This window comes from Aspergillus luchuensis, chromosome 3 (genome assembly GCF_016861625.1).
Source record: "Aspergillus luchuensis IFO 4308 DNA, chromosome 3, nearly complete sequence".
Taxonomy (NCBI): domain Eukaryota; kingdom Fungi; phylum Ascomycota; class Eurotiomycetes; order Eurotiales; family Aspergillaceae; genus Aspergillus; species Aspergillus luchuensis.
In genome coordinates this window covers 4,223,532-4,243,583 of record NC_054851.1, presented here as the reverse complement: position 1 = coordinate 4,243,583, position 20,052 = coordinate 4,223,532, and the positions used below count along the sequence as shown (strand labels likewise).

The 20,052-nt window shown below is 48.9% G+C and overlaps 7 protein-coding genes across 7 annotated transcripts; 3 read left to right on the top strand and 4 right to left on the bottom strand.

Annotated features, from left to right (window-relative positions):
• Nucleotides 1-459: 459 nt before the first annotated feature.
• Nucleotides 460-3,011, top strand: AKAW2_31423A (sodium:solute symporter family protein; the record flags this gene model as incomplete). The annotated part of the gene is made up of 12 exons (XM_041688047.1): nucleotides 460-565; nucleotides 610-673; nucleotides 720-777; nucleotides 824-1,010; nucleotides 1,060-1,159; nucleotides 1,202-1,285; nucleotides 1,332-1,518; nucleotides 1,563-1,613; nucleotides 1,661-1,831; nucleotides 1,878-2,196; nucleotides 2,245-2,741; nucleotides 2,802-3,011. 12 exons carry the CDS (start codon nucleotides 460-462, stop codon nucleotides 3,009-3,011), a joined length of 2,034 nt encoding a protein of 677 aa, XP_041541870.1.
• A 1,304-nt stretch (nucleotides 3,012-4,315) lies between these two features.
• AKAW2_31422S (uncharacterized protein) lies at nucleotides 4,316-5,627 on the bottom strand (the record flags this gene model as incomplete). Its single annotated transcript, XM_041688045.1, has 3 exons — nucleotides 4,316-4,529; nucleotides 4,584-4,662; nucleotides 4,724-5,627. The coding sequence occupies 3 exons, from the start codon at nucleotides 5,625-5,627 to the stop codon at nucleotides 4,316-4,318; spliced, it is 1,197 nt and encodes a 398-aa protein (XP_041541869.1).
• Nucleotides 5,628-7,174: 1,547 nt separating this feature from the next.
• Nucleotides 7,175-8,773, bottom strand: AKAW2_31421S (uncharacterized protein; the record flags this gene model as incomplete). The annotated part of the gene is made up of 1 exon (XM_041688044.1): nucleotides 7,175-8,773. The coding sequence occupies one exon, from the start codon at nucleotides 8,771-8,773 to the stop codon at nucleotides 7,175-7,177; it is 1,599 nt and encodes a 532-aa protein (XP_041541868.1).
• A 367-nt stretch (nucleotides 8,774-9,140) lies between these two features.
• On the top strand, nucleotides 9,141-10,590 carry AKAW2_31420A (uncharacterized protein; the record flags this gene model as incomplete). Its single annotated transcript, XM_041688043.1, has 3 exons — nucleotides 9,141-9,628; nucleotides 9,680-9,934; nucleotides 9,993-10,590. 3 exons carry the CDS (start codon nucleotides 9,141-9,143, stop codon nucleotides 10,588-10,590), a joined length of 1,341 nt encoding a protein of 446 aa, XP_041541867.1.
• A 797-nt stretch (nucleotides 10,591-11,387) lies between these two features.
• Nucleotides 11,388-12,861, top strand: DCW1_2 (glycoside hydrolase family 76 protein; the record flags this gene model as incomplete). Its single annotated transcript, XM_041688042.1, has 3 exons — nucleotides 11,388-11,466; nucleotides 11,524-12,233; nucleotides 12,295-12,861. 3 exons carry the CDS (start codon nucleotides 11,388-11,390, stop codon nucleotides 12,859-12,861), a joined length of 1,356 nt encoding a protein of 451 aa, XP_041541866.1.
• Nucleotides 12,862-12,939: 78 nt separating this feature from the next.
• Nucleotides 12,940-14,506, bottom strand: AKAW2_31418S (uncharacterized protein; the record flags this gene model as incomplete). Its single annotated transcript, XM_041688041.1, has 2 exons — nucleotides 12,940-13,954; nucleotides 14,007-14,506. 2 exons carry the CDS (start codon nucleotides 14,504-14,506, stop codon nucleotides 12,940-12,942), a joined length of 1,515 nt encoding a protein of 504 aa, XP_041541865.1.
• A 1,431-nt stretch (nucleotides 14,507-15,937) lies between these two features.
• Nucleotides 15,938-17,063, bottom strand: AKAW2_31417S (uncharacterized protein; the record flags this gene model as incomplete). The annotated part of the gene is made up of 3 exons (XM_041688040.1): nucleotides 15,938-16,226; nucleotides 16,286-16,631; nucleotides 16,781-17,063. 3 exons carry the CDS (start codon nucleotides 17,061-17,063, stop codon nucleotides 15,938-15,940), a joined length of 918 nt encoding a protein of 305 aa, XP_041541864.1.
• Between the last annotated feature and the right edge of the window lie 2,989 nt (nucleotides 17,064-20,052).

Here is a 20,052-nt window from a genome sequence, read left to right as displayed (position 1 = left end):
AAACACAACGATTTCTGGTCGAGAATTACATGACCTCGGTAGTTGGTCGAAAACTTGGCACAAGCCACCTCGGGCTCCCGGAGCATCCACCCCTGCCCTATCTTTGGTCCTCTTCCGCCAACTATCGTCCCTGTCACGCAATAACTTAACTTTATTGACCTTACGCTATACGGACAATCATGCACGTATATCGGCCGAATAACTTTAAATCCAGATATATTATCCCCAGGATCTTGGAACACGGTCCAAGCACCTCATATGCATAGACTATCGTATCATCAGGGAACACAATGTTCGCTGTAGCATACAATGATCGGCGGATAGCGTGATAGTAGCGATAATGTGTGCTGTGTTGTAGATCTTAAAGGTACATTTGCCGGGGTGCCTCCACATAGTCAGCCTTGTCTTTCTGCCGCTGTTGAGTGCTGCATTGTCTAGCCACTGGAGTATCTTGACAAGATGTCAGAAATTCAAGCTCGTGCAGCAGGGGCATCTGTGCAGCCGCCACTGTCCCAGGCTGTTGGATATGTTATTGTCGTGGTGCTAGGGCTCATCATCGCCGGTGGTATGTTCGCCGAAGATAGACAAGTGATGCAGCTGACAAAACAGTGATGATGGTCATCACCAGAATACTCAAAGAAACAACAGGCGAAGACAACAAGAAGACTGAGATGTACGTCCCATAAGGATAATGGGCTCTCACCTGCTAATATATTCAGGTTCATGACTGCCAATCGCACCGTTCGAACCGGCTTAACAGCGTCCGCAGTAATATCGGTATGAGTCTACCCTCGGTAGCGGTGAATTCCTGCTAAGTGAACAGTCCTGGTTATGGACTACAGCAATGCTAGGAGCATCGTTTGTGGGGTACGATTATGGTGTGGCTGGTCCTTTCTGGTTCGCCGCAGGCTGCAGTCCAATGATTGTGTTTTTCGCCTTGATCGGGATATCCTGCAAGAGGAAGATTCCGGATGCACACACATCGCTCGAAGTGGTCCGGATCCGATATGGTAGGATGCAGGGAATTCATGCTTATTGACTTGATACTGATGCATTTAGGTCGCATTGCACATGGGGTTTTCATGACCCTGTGCTTGATTAACAACATCTTTGCCTGCGCTAACATGCTTTTGGGTGCTGCTGCCGTTATATCAGCCATGTGAGTGCTTCACCGAATTCTCGAATCTTACTGACCATATAGAACTGGGATGCACATCATTGCCGCGACGTTCCTGTTGCCTGTTGGCGTTACTGTGTACACCTTCGTAGGTGGCATCAAAGCAACGTAAGTGTCCAACTGGAGGAAAAATACACAATGCTTACCAGAGAAGATTCCTCACGGACTACTTTCACACCGCAATAATCCTCATTATTGCATGCTATCTCTCTATCAAAGCGTTTAAATTTGAAGAGGTCGGCTCGGTCGGCAAGTTATATGAGCTCGTGCAAGCTGCTGCGCAGCGCCATCCTGTGTCTGGAAATCAAGATGGAACATACCTGACCATGACTTCGAAGGGTGTACGTACTATAGGCCATGTTGTTGTCTCTGCTAACAAACTCAGGCTATCCTGTTCGGGATTCTCCATATTTGCTCCAATTTCGGCTTAGTGATTGTAAGTATATACACACCAGTCTCAGGAATGGCTAACATTTCTCTCAGATGGATACTAGCTATTTCATCAAAGCATTCTCCGCCGCTCCCTCCTCCGTAGTACCAGGCTACACCATCGGTGGGATTGCTTACTTTGCTATCCCGTGGGCCCTAGGAACCATTATGAGTTCTCTTGCCCTAGGCCTTGAGAATACGTCTTCCTTTCCGACGTATCCCCGCGTAGGTACTGTCCACCTTTGATCGTCGAAGATGTTAATCAATGCAGCGCATGACCTCCACGGAAGTCAGTAATGGCCTTGTCCTTCCATACGCAGCCATGACTATTGCTGGGAAAGGCGGGGCGGCGGCAGTCCTTCTTATCACCTTTATGGCAGTAACTTCGACCCTCTCTGCGCAAGTCATCGCCGTCAGCTCTATCCTAAGCTTTGATGTATACCGAGAATATATCAACAAGGAAGCATCAGACAGAGACATTATACGTGCCAGTCACTTTGGTGTGATTTTCTTCGCTGCCTTTTCTGCCGGATTCAGCACTATGCTCCATTACGTCGGTATTGATCTTGGCTGGACACTATATATGCTCGGTAAGCCTCCACCTCAATTCAAGTTGGCGCAAATACTTATGAGGATAGGTGTGGTAACATGTCCTGGGATCTTTCCTATGGCATTCACGATCCTTTGGCGCCGACAGAGCAGAGCAGCCGCAATTCTGTCCCCAATTCTGGGAATGGCGACCGGCATCGGGGTGTGGCTTGGCACAGCGCAGCACTTTTATGGTGCAGTATCTGTCAGTTCAACAGGACAGATTCTACCTTGCGTCTACGGAACTGTAGCATCTGCTTTCTCGCCAATAGTTTACTCTGTCGTGATCACTCTAGTCAAACCACAAAGGTATGACTGGGCGGAGTTCCGCAAAGAGAAGCTGGGACTCGAGCGACTGGATAGTGATAGCGATATCACGGTGAATGGTCAAGGTAGTGAAGCACAGCACACTCAGTCCTCGTTTAATCCCCAGGAGTTGAAGAGATGGGGTCGTATTGCTGCATTTTGGTCGATTGCAACTTTCTTGGGCCATTGGGTGTTGTGGCCACTGCCGATGTACGGATCGAAATATGTTTTTGGGAAGAGGGTGAGTATTTGTCACCACTACTCACGCATGATGATCGGTGAAGTGCTAACAGAATGTCAGTTCTTCACTGCTTGGGTCGTTGTAGGAATTATCTGGTTGTGGATCACAATGCTCGTGGCGATATTTTATCCCCTTATTGATGGGGGAGTGCAGCAGATGATGCAAATATCTCGAGGGCTGCGTGAAAGGAAGAATGCAGTCACGTCCTCATCAGTGCCATCAGTGACCAATGATACTCCCGAGGTGTACAGAGTGAATGAGAAGTCTTGATTATAGTGTAATTTCGTGGAACATTCTGAGTCACAGGGGGATGTCTATGGACCCTGCCTATGCATGATCGGCAGCAAATATGAATGTTAAGTGGTGACGCTATTTTTGCGCGTGTAAATGTTCATAAGAGACCGCTGTCGTTTGTCGTTCAGTTTGAAGACTTCATCACTACTATAATCGAGTCGGTTGCTTGTCTACATATATATTGGCCTTTAATATATCATATCCATGTTATCCTATGTTACACATTTCCTCACGCAGCAATTATTTATATTGAAGGATTGCTTGGGCTGTCAGTGCTGGATAGACAGATTGATCTCTCAGTCGAGAAAATCATGGTTCTGCTTTGCGGTGTCTGCAAATCAGGTCTCTCAAGGACATCAGTCGAAAATGGGACTGAACTTACTTACTCAGCTAGGGTAACTACTTGATTATTTGAGACATCCAGTCACTGTAACAAGGCACTTATCAGATCCTCCGTCATATCTGCTATTTATGTGGATTTTCCTTCTGGCCTTTGTCCCGAGGCTGCACTTTTGGGAATCTAGACAGATCTTGGATATAAAAAAGCCTTCCCTCGACTTCGACAGATATTGTCCAGCTCCGGAACTTGGCTACAGACTTGAATGATGGCTGCGACATTGCCACTCGAGCTGCTCCAATTGATTGGAGACAGTCTGAAGAAAGAAGCAGTGCCCCTATTCCCCTGTACCACTGTTTGCCGCTGGTGGAAGGAGGCTTTTTTGAGCCTTTCATTTATTCTCGGGTTGTGGTTTGTAGTACGCATGCCAATGAGAAAGCACCGGTGTCCGGAATACCTATTGATGTTTTTGAGGACATCACTTCACAAGCTGGAGCCGCTCGTCGCATGATGATTCGGGCAATTGAGTATCGGGTATGTGTTCCGTATAAGCTTGAAAATTGGTCTGGCTACATGTATAGCCACTATGACCCAGCAAAAACATTTGGACGAATAATGAACCAAGCCTTCCGATCCGCAATCTTTGAGATCTTCCGTGTGCTCAGTGCGTGGCCCCGGTCCAGCTGTCTCTCTTTCGACGTGGGGTAACATAGCTTCCGCATTGGCCAGCAGGGAGTATGTTACAAGATATCACATTGTACGCAAGACTAAGATGCGGAAGTAAATTATATTCCGATCTGTGAGGCACCTCTCTAAATAGTTGCTCTAGTCCTCCCCACAACTCACCTGATCACAACATGTTGTTGAACTCATCACAAGTTTGTCTTTCCTTAATCCGTCCAGAAAGACCTGTTTCTCTGCCGAGGAAGGATGGGTTTCCGTCTCACAACGCGTCCCCTCTGGCGGCAACTCCCCCGTGCGAAAGTACGTCCTGATATGATGCTCCGTACACACCGAACGGGAAGCATAAGAGCAATGCCGCAGCGAATGTCAATAAACCAAAGAGGATACATGAGGGAAATCGGGATGAACATACACCTTCAGCGTGCTGCTCCAGCACCACGGACCGTTTGAACAAGGCGGACATAGCATGGGCGCTAATGAAGCAGTTAGCATATCCCAAATGACAATAAAATTTACTTCAGACATACTCAGCAAGTGGAGTTACTGGATCCAGAGTATTGCTGACAAAAAGAATAGGCGTAGACATATTTTGAGCACCGATAGGCCCTTGCCGAGAAATTAGCATGCACCTGAGCTAACAGCAATATGGACAGTGCAGTGAGCGTACCTTCGAAAGACCCCGGACCCTGACCCTTCCAACTAGCACATTGCATATAGAAATCTGCAAATGTATCTCCAATCCAGTAGCTGCTCTCCATCACTGGCTGGAGGTATAGTTCTGAATATTCCTCTTGCGTGATATTGAATAATTTCTGACTCAGATCCAGACACGCAATACCCTCTGTGACTTCAATTCGAGAGCCATAGCGGCAGGCTTCACGGCATGGAGCAGAAGATTGGCATGCAGAATCGAGGCAGTGAGCGGGCTGTGTTTCCTCCCGTAGAGTAGCTTTCCATGCTGCCATGCTGCTTGCGTTTCGCTGTTCAAGGTCTGATAGGATCATAGCAAGAATAGGAAATAGATCATTCGGGGCATATAAGGCAGTTTTGAGCAAAGTTTTGACATCGGAGTATGTGATAATCTCAGGACTGGGTTGACTAGTCCAGAGCGGACTGGCTTTTATGTCTGCTAGGATGTCAGTAAGGCGCTTCTGAAGATAGCTTATCGTTTCTGTTTCGCCTTCATCAGTAGACATTGCATTAGCAGACGCATCAGCAAATGCACATCGGGGATATCCGGCTCGATGGCAATAGCGAAAGAAACTGTCTACTACGAGATCTGCATCGCGGAAGGAAGTAGAGAGATGTCCTGAATACCAGCCTAGTGCGTCTACCACTCCGTCCAATAACATCCGATGAACTTGGTCTGGGAAGAGGCTGGCGTAGGTAATCCCTAGAAGAGTTCCATACGAGTAGCCCCAGTATTGTAGCCTTGCATTTTGGTTCGAATCGGGCTGCAGTAACTGGGCAAGATGGCGCAGGTCATGTGCTGTGCTCCAGGTATTCATGTAGGGACCAATACCAGCACTACCCTTCGCGGTATCTGTACATGCGGTACCGATAGCCTGCATGCGAGACCAAAGATAGTCTTCTGCATGCTCGGAGCTATCAACTAGACCTTCGGCCTGTACAGTCTCCTTCCAGAGATAGCTGGACAGAAGATCCGGGAAGCATGACAGAGGGGGCAGGGTGTTTCCGACTCCTCGAGGATCAAACGACACGATATCGAAATACCGCTCTTCCTTATCAGAGCTCTCAACGATGTTCTGGATTTCTTTCCCGCGGTTGAGGATCTCTTGCACTCCTGAATCACCGGGGCCACCTTTTGTGAAAGTGAGTAATCATGACATAAGGTTTTCAAGCTATCTAATGTTGTAGGAGTAATGTGTACCTGGATTGATTATGATGGAGCCACCGTAGCGTTTGTCACTATGGTCGACCTCCGTGGAAAGCTTGATGATGGCCAAAATGACGGTGTCATTCTCAGTGGTATCGGACCAATCTAAGGGAACCTCAAGACGCGCGCAGGAATAGTTCTGGTAGCAGGGCACGAAGTTGAGGGTGGACGCTGGAGTAGTCTGGTAAGTTCTTTTAGAATACGGAGGAGACCAAGATAAAGATATGGAGGGTGTATGCATACGCTATTCCAGGTGAAGTTCCCAACTTGCGCCATGGCCGACGGAATTGTAGGAGATGGCGTTGTCAAAGGAACTAGAAAATAAAAATGAAGGAATTCGAGGCCCGAGAGGCGAGGGCGTAGAGGGCCTGATAGATACCCGAAATTGTGGCTGATGTGGTAACTTTGTGAATGATATCCTTTAGATAGCAGTGTAACGCAGTTATTTATATTTTTATTATTTGGAAAGCCTACTAAACGTCACGACGGGAAATTCAATCAACCTGGAACTGAATGCTTACTGCTACTCGAAATCAGAAACGCAGTAGTACAAACTCTGGGCGGAGGAACTAACCGCTGCGGCCTTGATCGACGGATGCGCCCGGTACGCTGTTGATCTTACCCCCGGAGATATCCCATCCCAAAGGGTCTACAAAGTGGCATTACGCGCACACTTGCCTCAGTATGATACAAAAAGGAAGAAAGAAAGCACAATATGTCAATTCCTATATGAATTTATTGCCGGAAGTATTCTATGGTTATGAAATTGGGAGAGGCAGCCCAGCGGACGACACGAGCCACCAACATCGAACCAACGCCGATTGTCTCTAGCTGTCCTGTGAATACTCTATGCAGAAAGAACCATAGCTCCATGAATTCGCCATCTGAGGCGAACATGCATGAAGGAAGCTATATGCCAGGATCTTGGACTATATCTCTGTGATACAGTGGCTGCTCGGCTTTGTCTTTCTTTTTGTTTGTCCTTGAACTATTGTAATACTAGCCCATTCCACGCCGGCGATTGATCCCTGTAAGCACACCACATATTGACCCTAGCGCATAAAAAGCTGGAGTTGATCAGGGCATAACATGCCAACGGCAAAAATGCTTGAAAGATTGACCTAAGGCCTACCATATGCAGCAAGCCGCTGAGATGGTAGTTCACAACCAAATGAAAAGCTAATTAAAGACAGACTGTTCGAATCAAACCCAACCTGCTGCCTAAAACAGCCCAGCCTCCTGCTTGACCGCCTCCAACCAAACTAAATCGTCGGCGTACGTCTGATTCCACGGATCGTCACCCTCATACGCGAACAGCCTCGCCCGATCCTGAATCATTTGATCCGACGGTCTGCATCCGTTGGCCATTTGCTTGCGAATAAACTCCAACAAGTCGCGATGGACATCAAAATACCTATCCAAAGCAGTCGGTACATCCCACCGAAACGGGATCTCATCCTCCTCTTCATCCTCCTCCCTCGGCATAGGGAACACAACTGACGTCCTCCACGGATCAGGCGTCTGCGCCTCCCTCCCAATTAGATACGGGGGTATCGCATTCTCAACGAGCCTCTGCACTTCCGGCTCAAATCCCCAGTCGCCCATCCACTGCTTCATGTCCGCCCCGTGCTTGAAATGCTCTGCGACATGGTCGACTCTCTCCTGCCAGGATTGGAATGTTGCACTGCAGAACCCGCAGCGGGAGAGAATCTGGTGGCTTCGACTTTCTCGCCAGGTGTTCATTGTTCCGTGGAAGGTATCGACGCGGTGGGTTAGTTTCAGGTGCTGGCGGAGGTTGTCCTTCCGAGTGAAGATGCGCTGCTCGGGTGGTTTCTCCAGACAGATGCTGTAGTTGTGTACTGTTTCGAGATGATCACCATCTACATTGGTTTCCTGGCAGAAGACGCACGTGGGTGTGCCGTTGTTGTCGATAAGCCCGCCTGCCGGAGAACAGCGCCATTGGTCGACGGGAAGATGAAGGGCTTTTTCATGGCGCTGCCAGTCGTATTTCGTTGCGAATGTGTCCGCACAGAATGTACACTGGTAGGGCCGACGAGTCCACTGGAGGCGATTTGCATGGCGGATGTGTTTCCGACGATGACGACGAGATTGTGGGCGATGAAGTGGAGTTGGTGGGCGCTGGGGAGGCCTGTGCGATGATAGGGCGACTGATATCTCGGAGCTAGATGACTGGCTGCGAGCACAACTGCTAATGGAAGCATCTCCCTGGATGAAGGAGCCACTGGAGTCGTTGCTTGACCAGGCGTACTGGGGAACGGTGTATGGCGAGCTGTCTGATAAGGCAGGGATATCGCTATCGGCGAGAGCTCGCAAAATGTCGTCCGTGGCTGCGGCCTCACTTTCTGGTGGCGAGCTCCTCCAACGTTCCATGGGGGATAGAAATGACGGGCTCTGACGGGCAGACATATACCCTCTGGAGCGCTTACGCCGTCGAGCGTTAATGAACCAGTTGGAGACTTGCGCCCGAGTCAGGCCGGTGCGTTGCGCCAACTCATCCTTCTCCTGTGTCGTGGGATACGGGTTCTCCGGGTGGTTGTTTAGCCATGATCTGAGAGCTCTCACGGCCTCCCCGGATAGACGCTGATGAGGGCGGGCAGGACGGGCAGGCCCGCTATCTGGAGATACTGATGTCGCATCTGCCTGGGATTCAAGCGGAGAGAAGCTGTCAGGAAGCTCCGACGGTAGCGAGAAGATGGGATCTACGCTAGCGGGGTATAAAACAGGGTCTTCATCGTACAACGGTGGCAGGGATAAGATATCATCACATAATTTAGGGAGCGCCTGGTGAGCGTGCTCCATCTGGATAATGTGCGGACATGATCACCAGAATACGGACCTAGATCGAGGTGATGTTGAGGTTGCAAGCGGACAAAATCCTCTGCGCCCTGCCATTGACATCCGCTCCACTTGCCGGCTGTCGGCCGCCTTCCATGGATCCTCTTATTCGTCGCTTGTCCCGACTGTAGCCGAGATCGGAGGGCGATAGTTAGGTAACTTAATCATAAAGTTTGTACGGAGTCTTGATGCAATTAGTTTTGACTCACTCAACTGCACTGTAGGTTTCATCTTGGCAGTTAGGGTTATCACCCTACTAGCGTTTATCTTAACCTCTTCTTCAATCCGTAGACATTCATAGCAATCGCGTCACCTACATCATCAATTCAGTATGACTTCTACGTCAACCACCACTGCCGTCGAATGGCAGCAGGGTCCCCCGATCGAGCTTGAGTCGAGGGCTCCCAAAAATGCCGTCGCGCCAGTCTCAGACCCCACTGACGAGGTCATGGAAGCCTCACGTCTGGCCGATGCCGAAGTTCCTGAAGGAGGAGCAGGGTGGATAGTTATCGCAGGTTGTGCAGTAATCACCTGGTGGTTTATCGGGACGTCCTACTGCTGGGGTGTGCTACAGGCAGCGCTGGTCAAGGAAGGAGTGTCATCTGCATCTACTCTGTCTTTCGTGGGCTCATTAGCACCAGCGTGCATTTCGTTTCTGGGAATTCTCAATGCTCGCGTGATCCGCAAACTAGGTACCAGGACGTCGGCACTCCTGGGTATTTTCCTACTCGGGCTGGGAGAGATCCTTAGCGGATTCGCCGTCCACGAGGTTGGCGGACTCTTTGTTACATCCGGTGTGGTGATGGGACTCGGAACGAGGTACGCGCCACTACTCCTACTGATAGCGCTTTGCTTTTGCTAATGAAGTAGTATCTCTTTCATGGTGGTTTCAATCACACCCGCACAATACTTCAAAGCAAAGCGCGGCATTGCCAACGGTATCGTATATGCAGCTGGTGGCCTGGGCGGTGCCGCCATCAGTTTCATCCTGGATGCACTGCTATCCCGCGTCGGCACTGCTTGGACGTTCCGTATTCTCGGATTCATTACGATGGGAACCGGTCTCCCTGCAGCTTTCCTAGTGAAGCAGCGAATCCCGATCCCCCCGTCTGCTTTCGTTGAGTGGTAAGGACATCCATATCCTCACAAATACCTCACGCTGGACTGACTCCCAACCCACCAGGCGTCTATTCCGTGATATCCGCTTCCTGCTCCTCTTCGCAGCCGGAGCCATCGCCACATTCCCGTTGCTCGTTCCGCCCTTCTTCCTGCCCCTGTACACCGACTCCCTAGGATTGGGCTCTGCCGCAGGTGCTGGTGTCGTAGCAGCGTTCAACTTCTCCTCCGCTTTAGGAAGACTGACCTGTGGATTTGCCAGCGATACCATCGGCGGACTCAACACGCTGTTTGTCTCGCTGTTACTCAGCGCCCTGAGTATGCTGATCATCTGGCCTGTCTCAACGTCCATTGGACCGTTGGTCGTGTTCGTGATCATCAACGGGATGGCGAATGGGGGGTTCTTCTCTACTATTCCTACGGTTGTGGGGAACGTGTTTGGGTCTGCTAGGGTGTCTGTTGCCATGGGTATGATTGTTACCAGTTGGGCCGGAGGGTATCTTTTGGTGAGTGCAGTGCTGTCGATATGTCTTGGCATCGGGATGCTAATTGGGATATTCAGGGCTCCCCAATTGCGGGCTACATTCTGGATGCCTCAGGTGGCGAGGACGCCGGGATCCAAGCGTACAGACCGGCCATTCTGTATGCGGGTTTCATGGCTTTAGGAGCATCGATTTTGGCTGCTTTTATACGCTTAAAGACGGATACACGGCTTCTTAAGAAGGTGTAGCTTACATTCGAACCAGAATCAACATAGGATGCCTTGTGAACTGAATCGTATTAATAATTTGTTGGGTTAGGGGGATGTGGTTATATAAAGTAGGATGGTTGGCGAGACAGCAATTGAACAGGACTGCTGGTGCAGGTCCTAAGATTCATCGAGGATACCTGAATAAACCCAGTTTACCATCAGTACTCTTCATTGGTACACCCGACTGCAAAGCTAAGTGCAAGGTGTCGTCCGCCCGTATCATCTACCAACGAACCCACCCCCACTACCACCGGTTCCTTAACCCCAGAGTACCACCAAGCAAACAAAGCAGCAAAATAATCAGGACAAAATGTGACAATAACCACCCGACCAATAAGCCACAATAACAAAGTGCACAAGTTACAACCCCAGGAATGCGACGTTGCCGGATCCGGCCAAAACACCCACCCTCATCCACACCCAAACTACTGCCTATTGGCTCAACATCCAACCCCAGATCCAGTGTGACCTGACACTGCATCACAAATCTCGAGTTTAATGGTAGTTATAACCCTATTGGTGCGTTCCTGGATGGTTTGTTAGGTGGGGACCGTTTCTATGGAAGCATGAGATGCCACATTCCGATGCGGGAATGGGAATGTAGCGTAGATGGAAATCACCGATCAACACAACTCAATCTTCCTTCCTTTCTCTTTTCACTTTGCTGCCGCTCAGTGAGCAGAGCAGATCAGTTTCACCACAGAAATCACCATGTTACTGCGAATATGGCACATCCTGTATACCTTCATCGTAGTCGTGCAGGCCATTGACTACGATGTTGACGATCCAGGTATCACTCCCTTCATAACCCTCTACTTCACGATCACCAATCGACTAATTTGAATAGACTCCATCAAAGCAGCCTGTCACTCCATCGCCCGCCAAATGCTAACCCACTACACGGGCAACCAACCCGGCGACAACCCAGGCAACCTCCCGGACCCCTATTACTGGTGGGAAGCCGGCGCCATGTTCACAGCCCTCGTGGAATACTGGTACCTCACCTCCGACGACACATGGAACAACATAACAACGCAAGGAATAACCTGGCAAGCCGGGCCCAGCGGTTCCTTTATGCCCGCCAACCAAACCCGCACCGAAGGCAACGACGATCAATCCTTCTGGGCGTTCGCCGCCATGTCCGCCGCCGAGAGAAACTTCCCCGACCCTCCGCCCTCCTCAGGAAGTCCAGGGTGGTTAGCGATGGCGCAAGCCGTATTCAACACGCAAGCCGCACGCTGGGACACGAGCACCTGTAACGGCGGGCTACGGTGGCAGATATTCACGTTTAATAATGGGTGGACTTATAAGAATACGATTTCCAATGGGTGTTTCTTCAATCTTGCGGCTAGGTTGGCGAAATATACCGGGAATAGCACGTATGCGGACTGGGCGGATACAGTGTGGGATTGGACGGGCGAGGTAGGGTTCATGACGGATACGTATCGGTTTTGGGATGGCGCGGATGTGAGTAGTGGGTGTGAGGATTGGAATTATATTGAGTGGACGTATAATACGGGGGTTTATTTGTTAGGGGCTGCTGTGATGTATAACTTAGTAGGTTATCCTTCAGTTCTGTGGTATTTGGACAGAGTGTATTGTGCTAACGATGTGGCAGACTGAATCACCTGTCTGGAAAGCCAGGACAGAAGGGATCCTCAACGCCAGCTTTGTCTTCTTCCAGGACGATGTAATGTACGAGCGGGCATGCGAGCCCGTTAACACATGCCAGGTCGATCAGCGCTCTTTCAAAGGGTACCTTGCGAGGTGGATGGCTGCGACGACGCAGATGGCACCGTTCACGTATGATCTGGTGATGCCGAAGCTGCGGGCCTCGGCCAAGGCCGCGGCGGAGACATGCACGGGAGGTGAGCTTCAGGCGACGTGCGGGCTGAAGTGGACGGATCGGAAGTGGGATGGGATGGATGATGTGGGGATACAGATGGCGGCCCTGGAGGTGATGCAGTCGACGTTGATCAGTCGGGTTGATCCTCCTGTGACGCAGGATACAGGGGGCACGAGTAAAGGCAATCCAGCAGGAGGAGAGCCGGGACCCGCGCCGGCGCCAGTGCCAGAGGGTTTGAGGTTGGAGATCACGAAGGCAGATAGGGCGGGGGCGGGGATGATGACGGTGATGCTTTCGATGATTGTTATTGGGTCCACCGGGTGGATGGTTTATGAGTGAAGTTGGTCGAATCTTTTGGGTTTCATTATGTACATGTTCATATTGTCATTCTTTATGGTAACTATGCTGGACACAGAATTACTTTCCTACAGGAATATACTCGTTGATACCTTGGACTGTCCACAGAGCAGGGTGCTTGTCTCTCGCGCTCTCCATACCAACCAACATGTTGTCCAGTGCTTTCGTATGTCCCTTCTCGTAGCCTCTGATGCGGAGGTACTTCAGTTGCAATGGCAAATGATCCACCAAGACGATATCACCCAACTCACCCATCCGAGTAGCGAGATACCACAGACAACTAACTCCCAAACTCAAGCTCCTCAGCGACTCAAACTCCTTCAGCACACTTTCATCCTCAGCATCCTCTCGCACCTCACTTCCACCAGCAGCGACAAACTGAGACAGATGATCATCAAACTCCAGATCCAACACCTCCAACGTGGCCCTGTGACGCAAGACAGCCTTGATCAAACTGTACCGGTCAAAGAACTCTGCAAAGCCCGCATAGCAGCCACCGTGCACAACGGAGTACTTCAGCTCCTTCAAGCACTTCATTGCATGGATAACCTTGCACAACAAATCCGACTTGAAATCGCACCCCCTCAGATCCAAACGCGAGATATTCGTCGAAGAGGGCAGAAGCAAACCTTCCAGCGCAGCACTAGTCGCAGTCCCAAAGCCCTGAATGGCCTGCATCCGTAATGATTCGATGCTGGGAAGGGTACGCACTAGCTCAATGCAGAGACAGAGGTCCTGGGGCGCACAGGCGCGGGATCGCGCAATATGAAAACTGGAGGCTTCTGTAGTTAGAATCTGGAAATACTTGAGATTGGCTAAGTAAGAGATTTTCGTTTCTCCATTTTTGATGAAATGACCCAAACTGGCGCGTTGAAGGAACTTGGCTAGTGGGTACTTTTCAATCTTGGCGGCGGAATGATGGTTGTCGGAAGGGTCATCAAATCGGGGGGATGTGTATTCCCAGAAGGGAGGAGATATGGCGAGAGAAGTTAGGTTTGGGGACGATGCGATGAGGAGGACTGCCAGGGCCTGAGCAATGAAGGGGGATTTGCCGTGATAGGCGTCCTCTTGGGTGCTGACTGGGGTTAGATGTGTCGTGTTCGTAATAATAGTAATAGGGAACATACTTGTAGTAAGTGAGATACTGCCAGTCCTTAGCATAGTCTATTTCCTGCATGGCCATGTTGAGTAGTCTCTCCTGTTCAGGGCCGATGAAGCCAGCCCGGGTGGCGGCAACACGGAGACGCTGCATGTCGCCTGGGTCGACAGGGCGATCGTACTCCCGTGGTTTGTAGTTCAGCGGAGAGCGAACAGGAATATCCATTTCGATGTGGCGAACATAACTGGCGAGGTTACGGTCACGCAGAATGTCGAGGAGGATGCTATATGCATGTTTCAGGTCTGGTGTGCAGGTGATGCGGATACAGCGGTATTTGGTTTTGTTTACAAGGTCATTGCCGTGAATGAGAGTGAACAGTGAGGGACTGAGGAGAGAAAGGGAGTAGACATCTCCGCTGTGATCGAGAAAGGAGATGACATGCAAGAGCACGTCAGCGGGGAGGATGGAGAGGACTGGCATGATTGTGGGGATTGGATAGGAACAGGTGAGGTTGGAATACACTTGCATTACTCGCCGCGGCTGGAGGGGCGGACTTTCGGCGGCGGCACATTCGGGTGGTCCCACTCGCACATGAGGGGGACGTGCGAGTGAACTCAGCTGCAATGGTCTAGGCCCGCCTCTTACCATCTCGCCTGTTCTATTTATTTTAATTTGAAGTTAATATTCTGGCTTTTCATAACAATTAGATCTAGACCTGTTCTTGCGGGGAAAGCTGAATTGGGATAATATAAAGATGGATGTCTGAAAGTTTCGTGGTTCATGCGATTGCTAAATGTCAACATACTCGATGTAGATTGATTCATTCATCATATAGTCTAATTACTTCAGTTTCCTTTTTCATCTACATGTCTAGCAGCTGGTAGGTTATTATATGTGTCAGACTGCAAATTAGAGAGTAGGTCTGCGGGCGCTTTCGAGACCGCATGTACTAGCGTGGTTTTGATTACTAGTCTCGCACTTACACTCACCATATGACAAGCTCTAACCGGTGGAATCATTAGACCTTCAATATACCACGATATGAACCCTTTTCGTGATATGGATGTAACTAACCAGTGCCTATCGGTGTAAGACGCAGGTAACAGAAGCGAAACTCAACCCTTTTCTAATCATAGCTGTAGCAAATGGCCTAATGAGTTATCGGCTTATCTTTGATATTTGACCTAACTTAGAGAGGAAACATGCCCGCAATTCCAAATAGCTGCCTTTGAACTGAATCGGTAAAGCCTTACCAGATCTTTATTCACTCATGATATCTCATCTATTGTTGGTTGACTCCTCCCAAGTTCTCTCTTGAAACGTGACAGACTGTCAAATCTAATTTGTTCGCTAGGAATAGATATCTTAAATAACTTCTCTGAATAAGTCAAAAAGAAACTAAAACAGTAAGCCATATCATTCAGGACTTTTTGCCATCATCTAGGTCGCTGAGAATAAAGATCGTCCGTGTAATTGACTAGTTAAGAGTAGTTCCGCCTTGCAACTCAGCCTTGCATGATCTAGCCATTCACGTACATCCTGCCTATAAGCTCTAATATGGGATATTCAGGTGTTGTTTTCTTGTGGAACCATGGAAATTGAATTCCATTAACAAAGCTACGCAAGATTTGCTCTGCTTCACAGCAGGTGTCTTCATAGCGATCACACGAGGCTACCTCAAGACAGGACCTAACTGACGGATGTTAATATGGAAAGTGAAATGACAGGACTTCATAGCTTATATTTATACTCGGAATTTTGTTACAATGGACTGAGACGAGACAGACTACATAATCGCATGAATGTATAATACTATCGGCTCATTATTCGGTATTCAAAGAAGATGCGACCTAAAAGTACCAGAATTTGTCAGAGACCCTAAGAGCATGATACTGCGAGATCTTCTGGTACTCGAAAAATACCTCCTCTCGTGGATGGACTTCAAGCCAAAATGCGGGTCTATAATGCCTGGTGCTCCAAGACTGCCCTGTATCGGATACCACCCGCTCTCAATTTCTCAAATGCCTCTTCAAGGCCATCTTTGGTAAGAGGGAAATTCATGATAGTCGGTTTGATATCATGTCGCGCAGCAAACTCCAATAACTCTTGCAGATTGCGCCGCGAAGTGATGAAACATCCCTGAATCCGTATCCCCTTCTGACCGAAGGGAACTAGAGGGATAGGAGTAGGTTCCAGGGTCACAGAAATATGATAGATCACACCATTTGTATCAACCAAATCAAGTAGACTGCGACGAAAATTAGTCAGACAATTTGGGCATATCAAGATGATAAATATCATGCTTACGAGGCATAATCAACATTGGAGCTCCCCCACAGCAGAAGATGTTTGATGGGTTTTATACGGACACCCCCCTGGATACTGGGAAAGGGATAGAATTCTGATGCTCCAAATTCTAGCGCTTCTTCACGTTTCCTTTCTGAGCCTGAAAATGCCACCACATTGTATCCAAGTGCCGCAGCAAGCTTGATCGCGAGATGGCCAAGACCACCTATTCCCACGACACCAACACGATCGGACGGGCGGATTCCATTGTTAGTCAAGCAAGCCCAGACCGAAGCACCAGCACATAGAAGTGGTGCTGCATAAGCCGAATCGTATCCATCCGGAATGGGATAGACGGCATCGGCATCTTAGACAGTTCCGTGGCTGAATGATCCAACGTCGAAGTCATGTTGGCCATATGCTCGCTTTTCTCTGCAGTGATTGTCACAACCTTACGAGTCCCATATGCATTAGTTTCAAGTCTGCATTCACGAAAACGTGGAATAATCAACATACCACTAAGACAGTTGTCACATCTTCCACACACACGTCGGATAAAGCCGAATCCAACCCGGTCACCGACCTTTACACTTGTTACGCTGGAACCGATGTGCTTTACCACACCTACTCCCTCATGGCCAAGAGCTTGGTCGCGATGGAGGAAGTGTTCGTCTGTTCCGCATAGGCCGGAATGTGTGGTCTCGATAAAGACATCATTGTCGCCAAGTCGTCGAGTAGTCACCTTCTCCACAATAGTCCCTTCCGGTGATCCACATAGGACTTTAAATTTGAATTCCATTGCGGCCTAAAATGCTTGCTGCTTCGAGAGGGGACAAGATGTCGTTCTTGCGTGTATAAGCTCCTCAAACCAAAGGTGACAGGAGAGCGGGGCTTGGAAGGGTTCCCGGAGCCAACAATCCATGCAATGGCTTAGCAATGGCAATCTAGTTCTGATTTGTTAAATGGAACAAGGCGGTGTGGATTACTTCCTTAAAGCCGTGGGATTGTCGCAGTCCCTAATGGCGTCTTCTGGCTTATTCTGGTCGACTGCATATGCTAGTATCCCTTTTTGTCTTTTTAGGTTCAAGCGAGCAGCGAGAGTGCAGCAAGGGCGCATTCAAATTTAGATTAGATTCGAAAATTTGAGTTACAATACCTTAAGAGAGTATGAAAGCAGAAATTGTAGATGACTAGAGCCGGATGAGATGTGTCTAAATTTACACCTTGTCGTTCGTGTCCCGTAGTTGAGCTTGGATTTCTCTGGTACCCCTAGGTTGCGTACCTCAGTGATCTATGCTCATAGTTTTTGTGCTGCACCGTTACCATATGCTCGACCTCCTCATCTCACCAGCCTAGCGTATCCCCTTTTTCTTACAAATATCGAACGATCGTGTTTTAAATTGGCTGACTCTCCAGGATAGAAGATTATTGCCTTTTTAAACCAAAGGGAGAAAAACACGTTTTCGAACGTGGTTGTCCTGTGACATGGATATTGACGATTGTAATGAGTCAAGCAGTGAGGAGACCGCATGCATCGAAAGTGCTCTGTCTATTACGCCAGTGAGATAACGCACAAGGGTAGAAGGAATTGCCAACCAAGATCATGAATCCGGTAGATTCCATTATGTAAAGGGATGCAAGAGTTCCTGATGTGTTGTACCACATATCTGCACGAACCGTGGCGGTGGAGGCGGAGTGAACTGCACCACGTCATAAGGCTTTATGCATGGTGTATAGACGAAAGATCTTCAGATAAAAGAGATAGAAAAGGGAACGTAAAAAGATATTATCCTTACTCCTTAGTTCAGATAACCTGTTTGGCATTCTTGATGTTACCAGCCATATATGATCTATAACATAAAAGTAATTGTTTCAGTATGCGTTCTGTGTCACGAAAGCTTTTACCGCCACTATCCTTTGATGAATACCTGCTTCACGCTGTTTTTTTCAAGAGTATTCAGGCTTTTCATATGGGAGGGTGGCCCTGTATGCTAAATCTCATACTAGCCACTCTCGCCTCCACTTTGGCAATAGCACCCATCAGTCTTCTGAGCTTTCTTCTCCTCGTCTCATTTACTTCGCGTCAAATCAGATGTCTCTCAAAGCGCGACCAGACCGTCATAGGGAAGCCTTTTCTTTTTCCTGCCACGCTTGACCATACTCGCCTATCACCTATCAAAAACAAATTCACCTTCAATGTCTTATTTGTCGGGATACCGATAGGACTCAGCTGCCGATTCGGGCGACTGCTTGCCATTGATGCAGAAGATGTGCATGAGAATAAATGCAGTGAGGGATCCCTAGTTCTAGCTTGGTTGAGGTCCCTCTTTTCCAGCTGGTTTAGTTTTGACTCGGCAAGATACCTCCACCGTGGAGATGGCACACTCAGCTTACAGATCAAGTTACGTAAATTTTTGAAGGAGCATGTATGCCGTCTGATGTTGTGAGACTGAGAGCTAAGCTGACATGTATTCAGAATGAAGACCCTGTTAAATGGCCTTACGCGTATATGCTAAGCGTACCGCGGTTTTTGTGGTGGGAACGGAGCGTGGTGACATGGTGGTATCTTTATTCACCAAGCAAGGAATTAGATGCGGTGATTATGGAGATCAACAACTCATTTGATGAGAAAAGAAACGTCTTGTTCAGGGTACAGCGTACGAACACGAATGCTGGAAACCCAGCAGGGAACCATCAACAACACGTGAACCTTAAGGAGGAGTACTTAGATAAGGGCGGAAGGGTATGTTCGCTGAACCCGCAACGTGACACTTACGCCTACAAAGCGACCTGGAAGAAAGAGATCTTCGCCAGTCCATTCGAAAAGGTCGGAGAAACCGTATCTAGCACGTTCATGGATCCTGTAGCGCCTGCGTCATGGTTGGCAAATCGTTCTCTCTCAAACACGACCACTCTAGATCCCTCTGGAAGTCCTAGAATGATAGCCAGGGTTAGGTGCAAGATACCACCCATCGACCCGAACCACGCATCGTCTTTCCAGATCTTCCGTCTCCTCTTGACTTGGACTGTAAATATTACCTTGACAACCCCGAGAATTCTCTTTATAGCTATTCGGCTTCACATCATGGACCTTATGAGGATGATGGATCGACCGGATATACGGCCTGGGAGCGAGCCGAGACGGGCGACTAACGGGGAAAGGAAAGTTGCATCTCTCAGAATCCCGCATGATGTTTTGGGCTAGATTCTAACCTATTCAATAGGGCGCTAGAAACCTTCTTCCGAAACTACCTCGAACACATCGTTGCCTCTTATCCAAAGAACTTGGAAGTCACATACATACCTTGCAAGTCAGTATCGAAAACCACAATCTGTCTGAGATCTATACAATACTCAAAAGGCAACGATCCCATGCAGCTGAAATTCGAGGTTATGGATCCAGCCTTCTATTCCCGAATCGTCAATTCTCCAAACGCATGCATTGCTATGGCGAAGGAAACGAAGCCTGGAAGGTCGCCTGCTGATCCATTATCCTCCCCGGTCATTGCCTCCGATATACCTCTAATCATACAGCTATTAGAGGTGACCGTCAAAGACATTAAGAATTACGATAAAGCCAGCTCCGGACTGTCGTCACTAATATTCGCTCTTCGCCGTTGGCTGACTCCCTCATTCATGGATTCCTTTGTTTGCAATGTCCTCCCGCCCCATATGCAAGAGCACTACATCTCATGTCTAATCCAACTATGGGTGGAGAAAGTGACTTGGAACCTTCTGAGTCCTCATCAGATATACAGCGTGATCAGGGCTGCGGTGCTGCAGTGGGC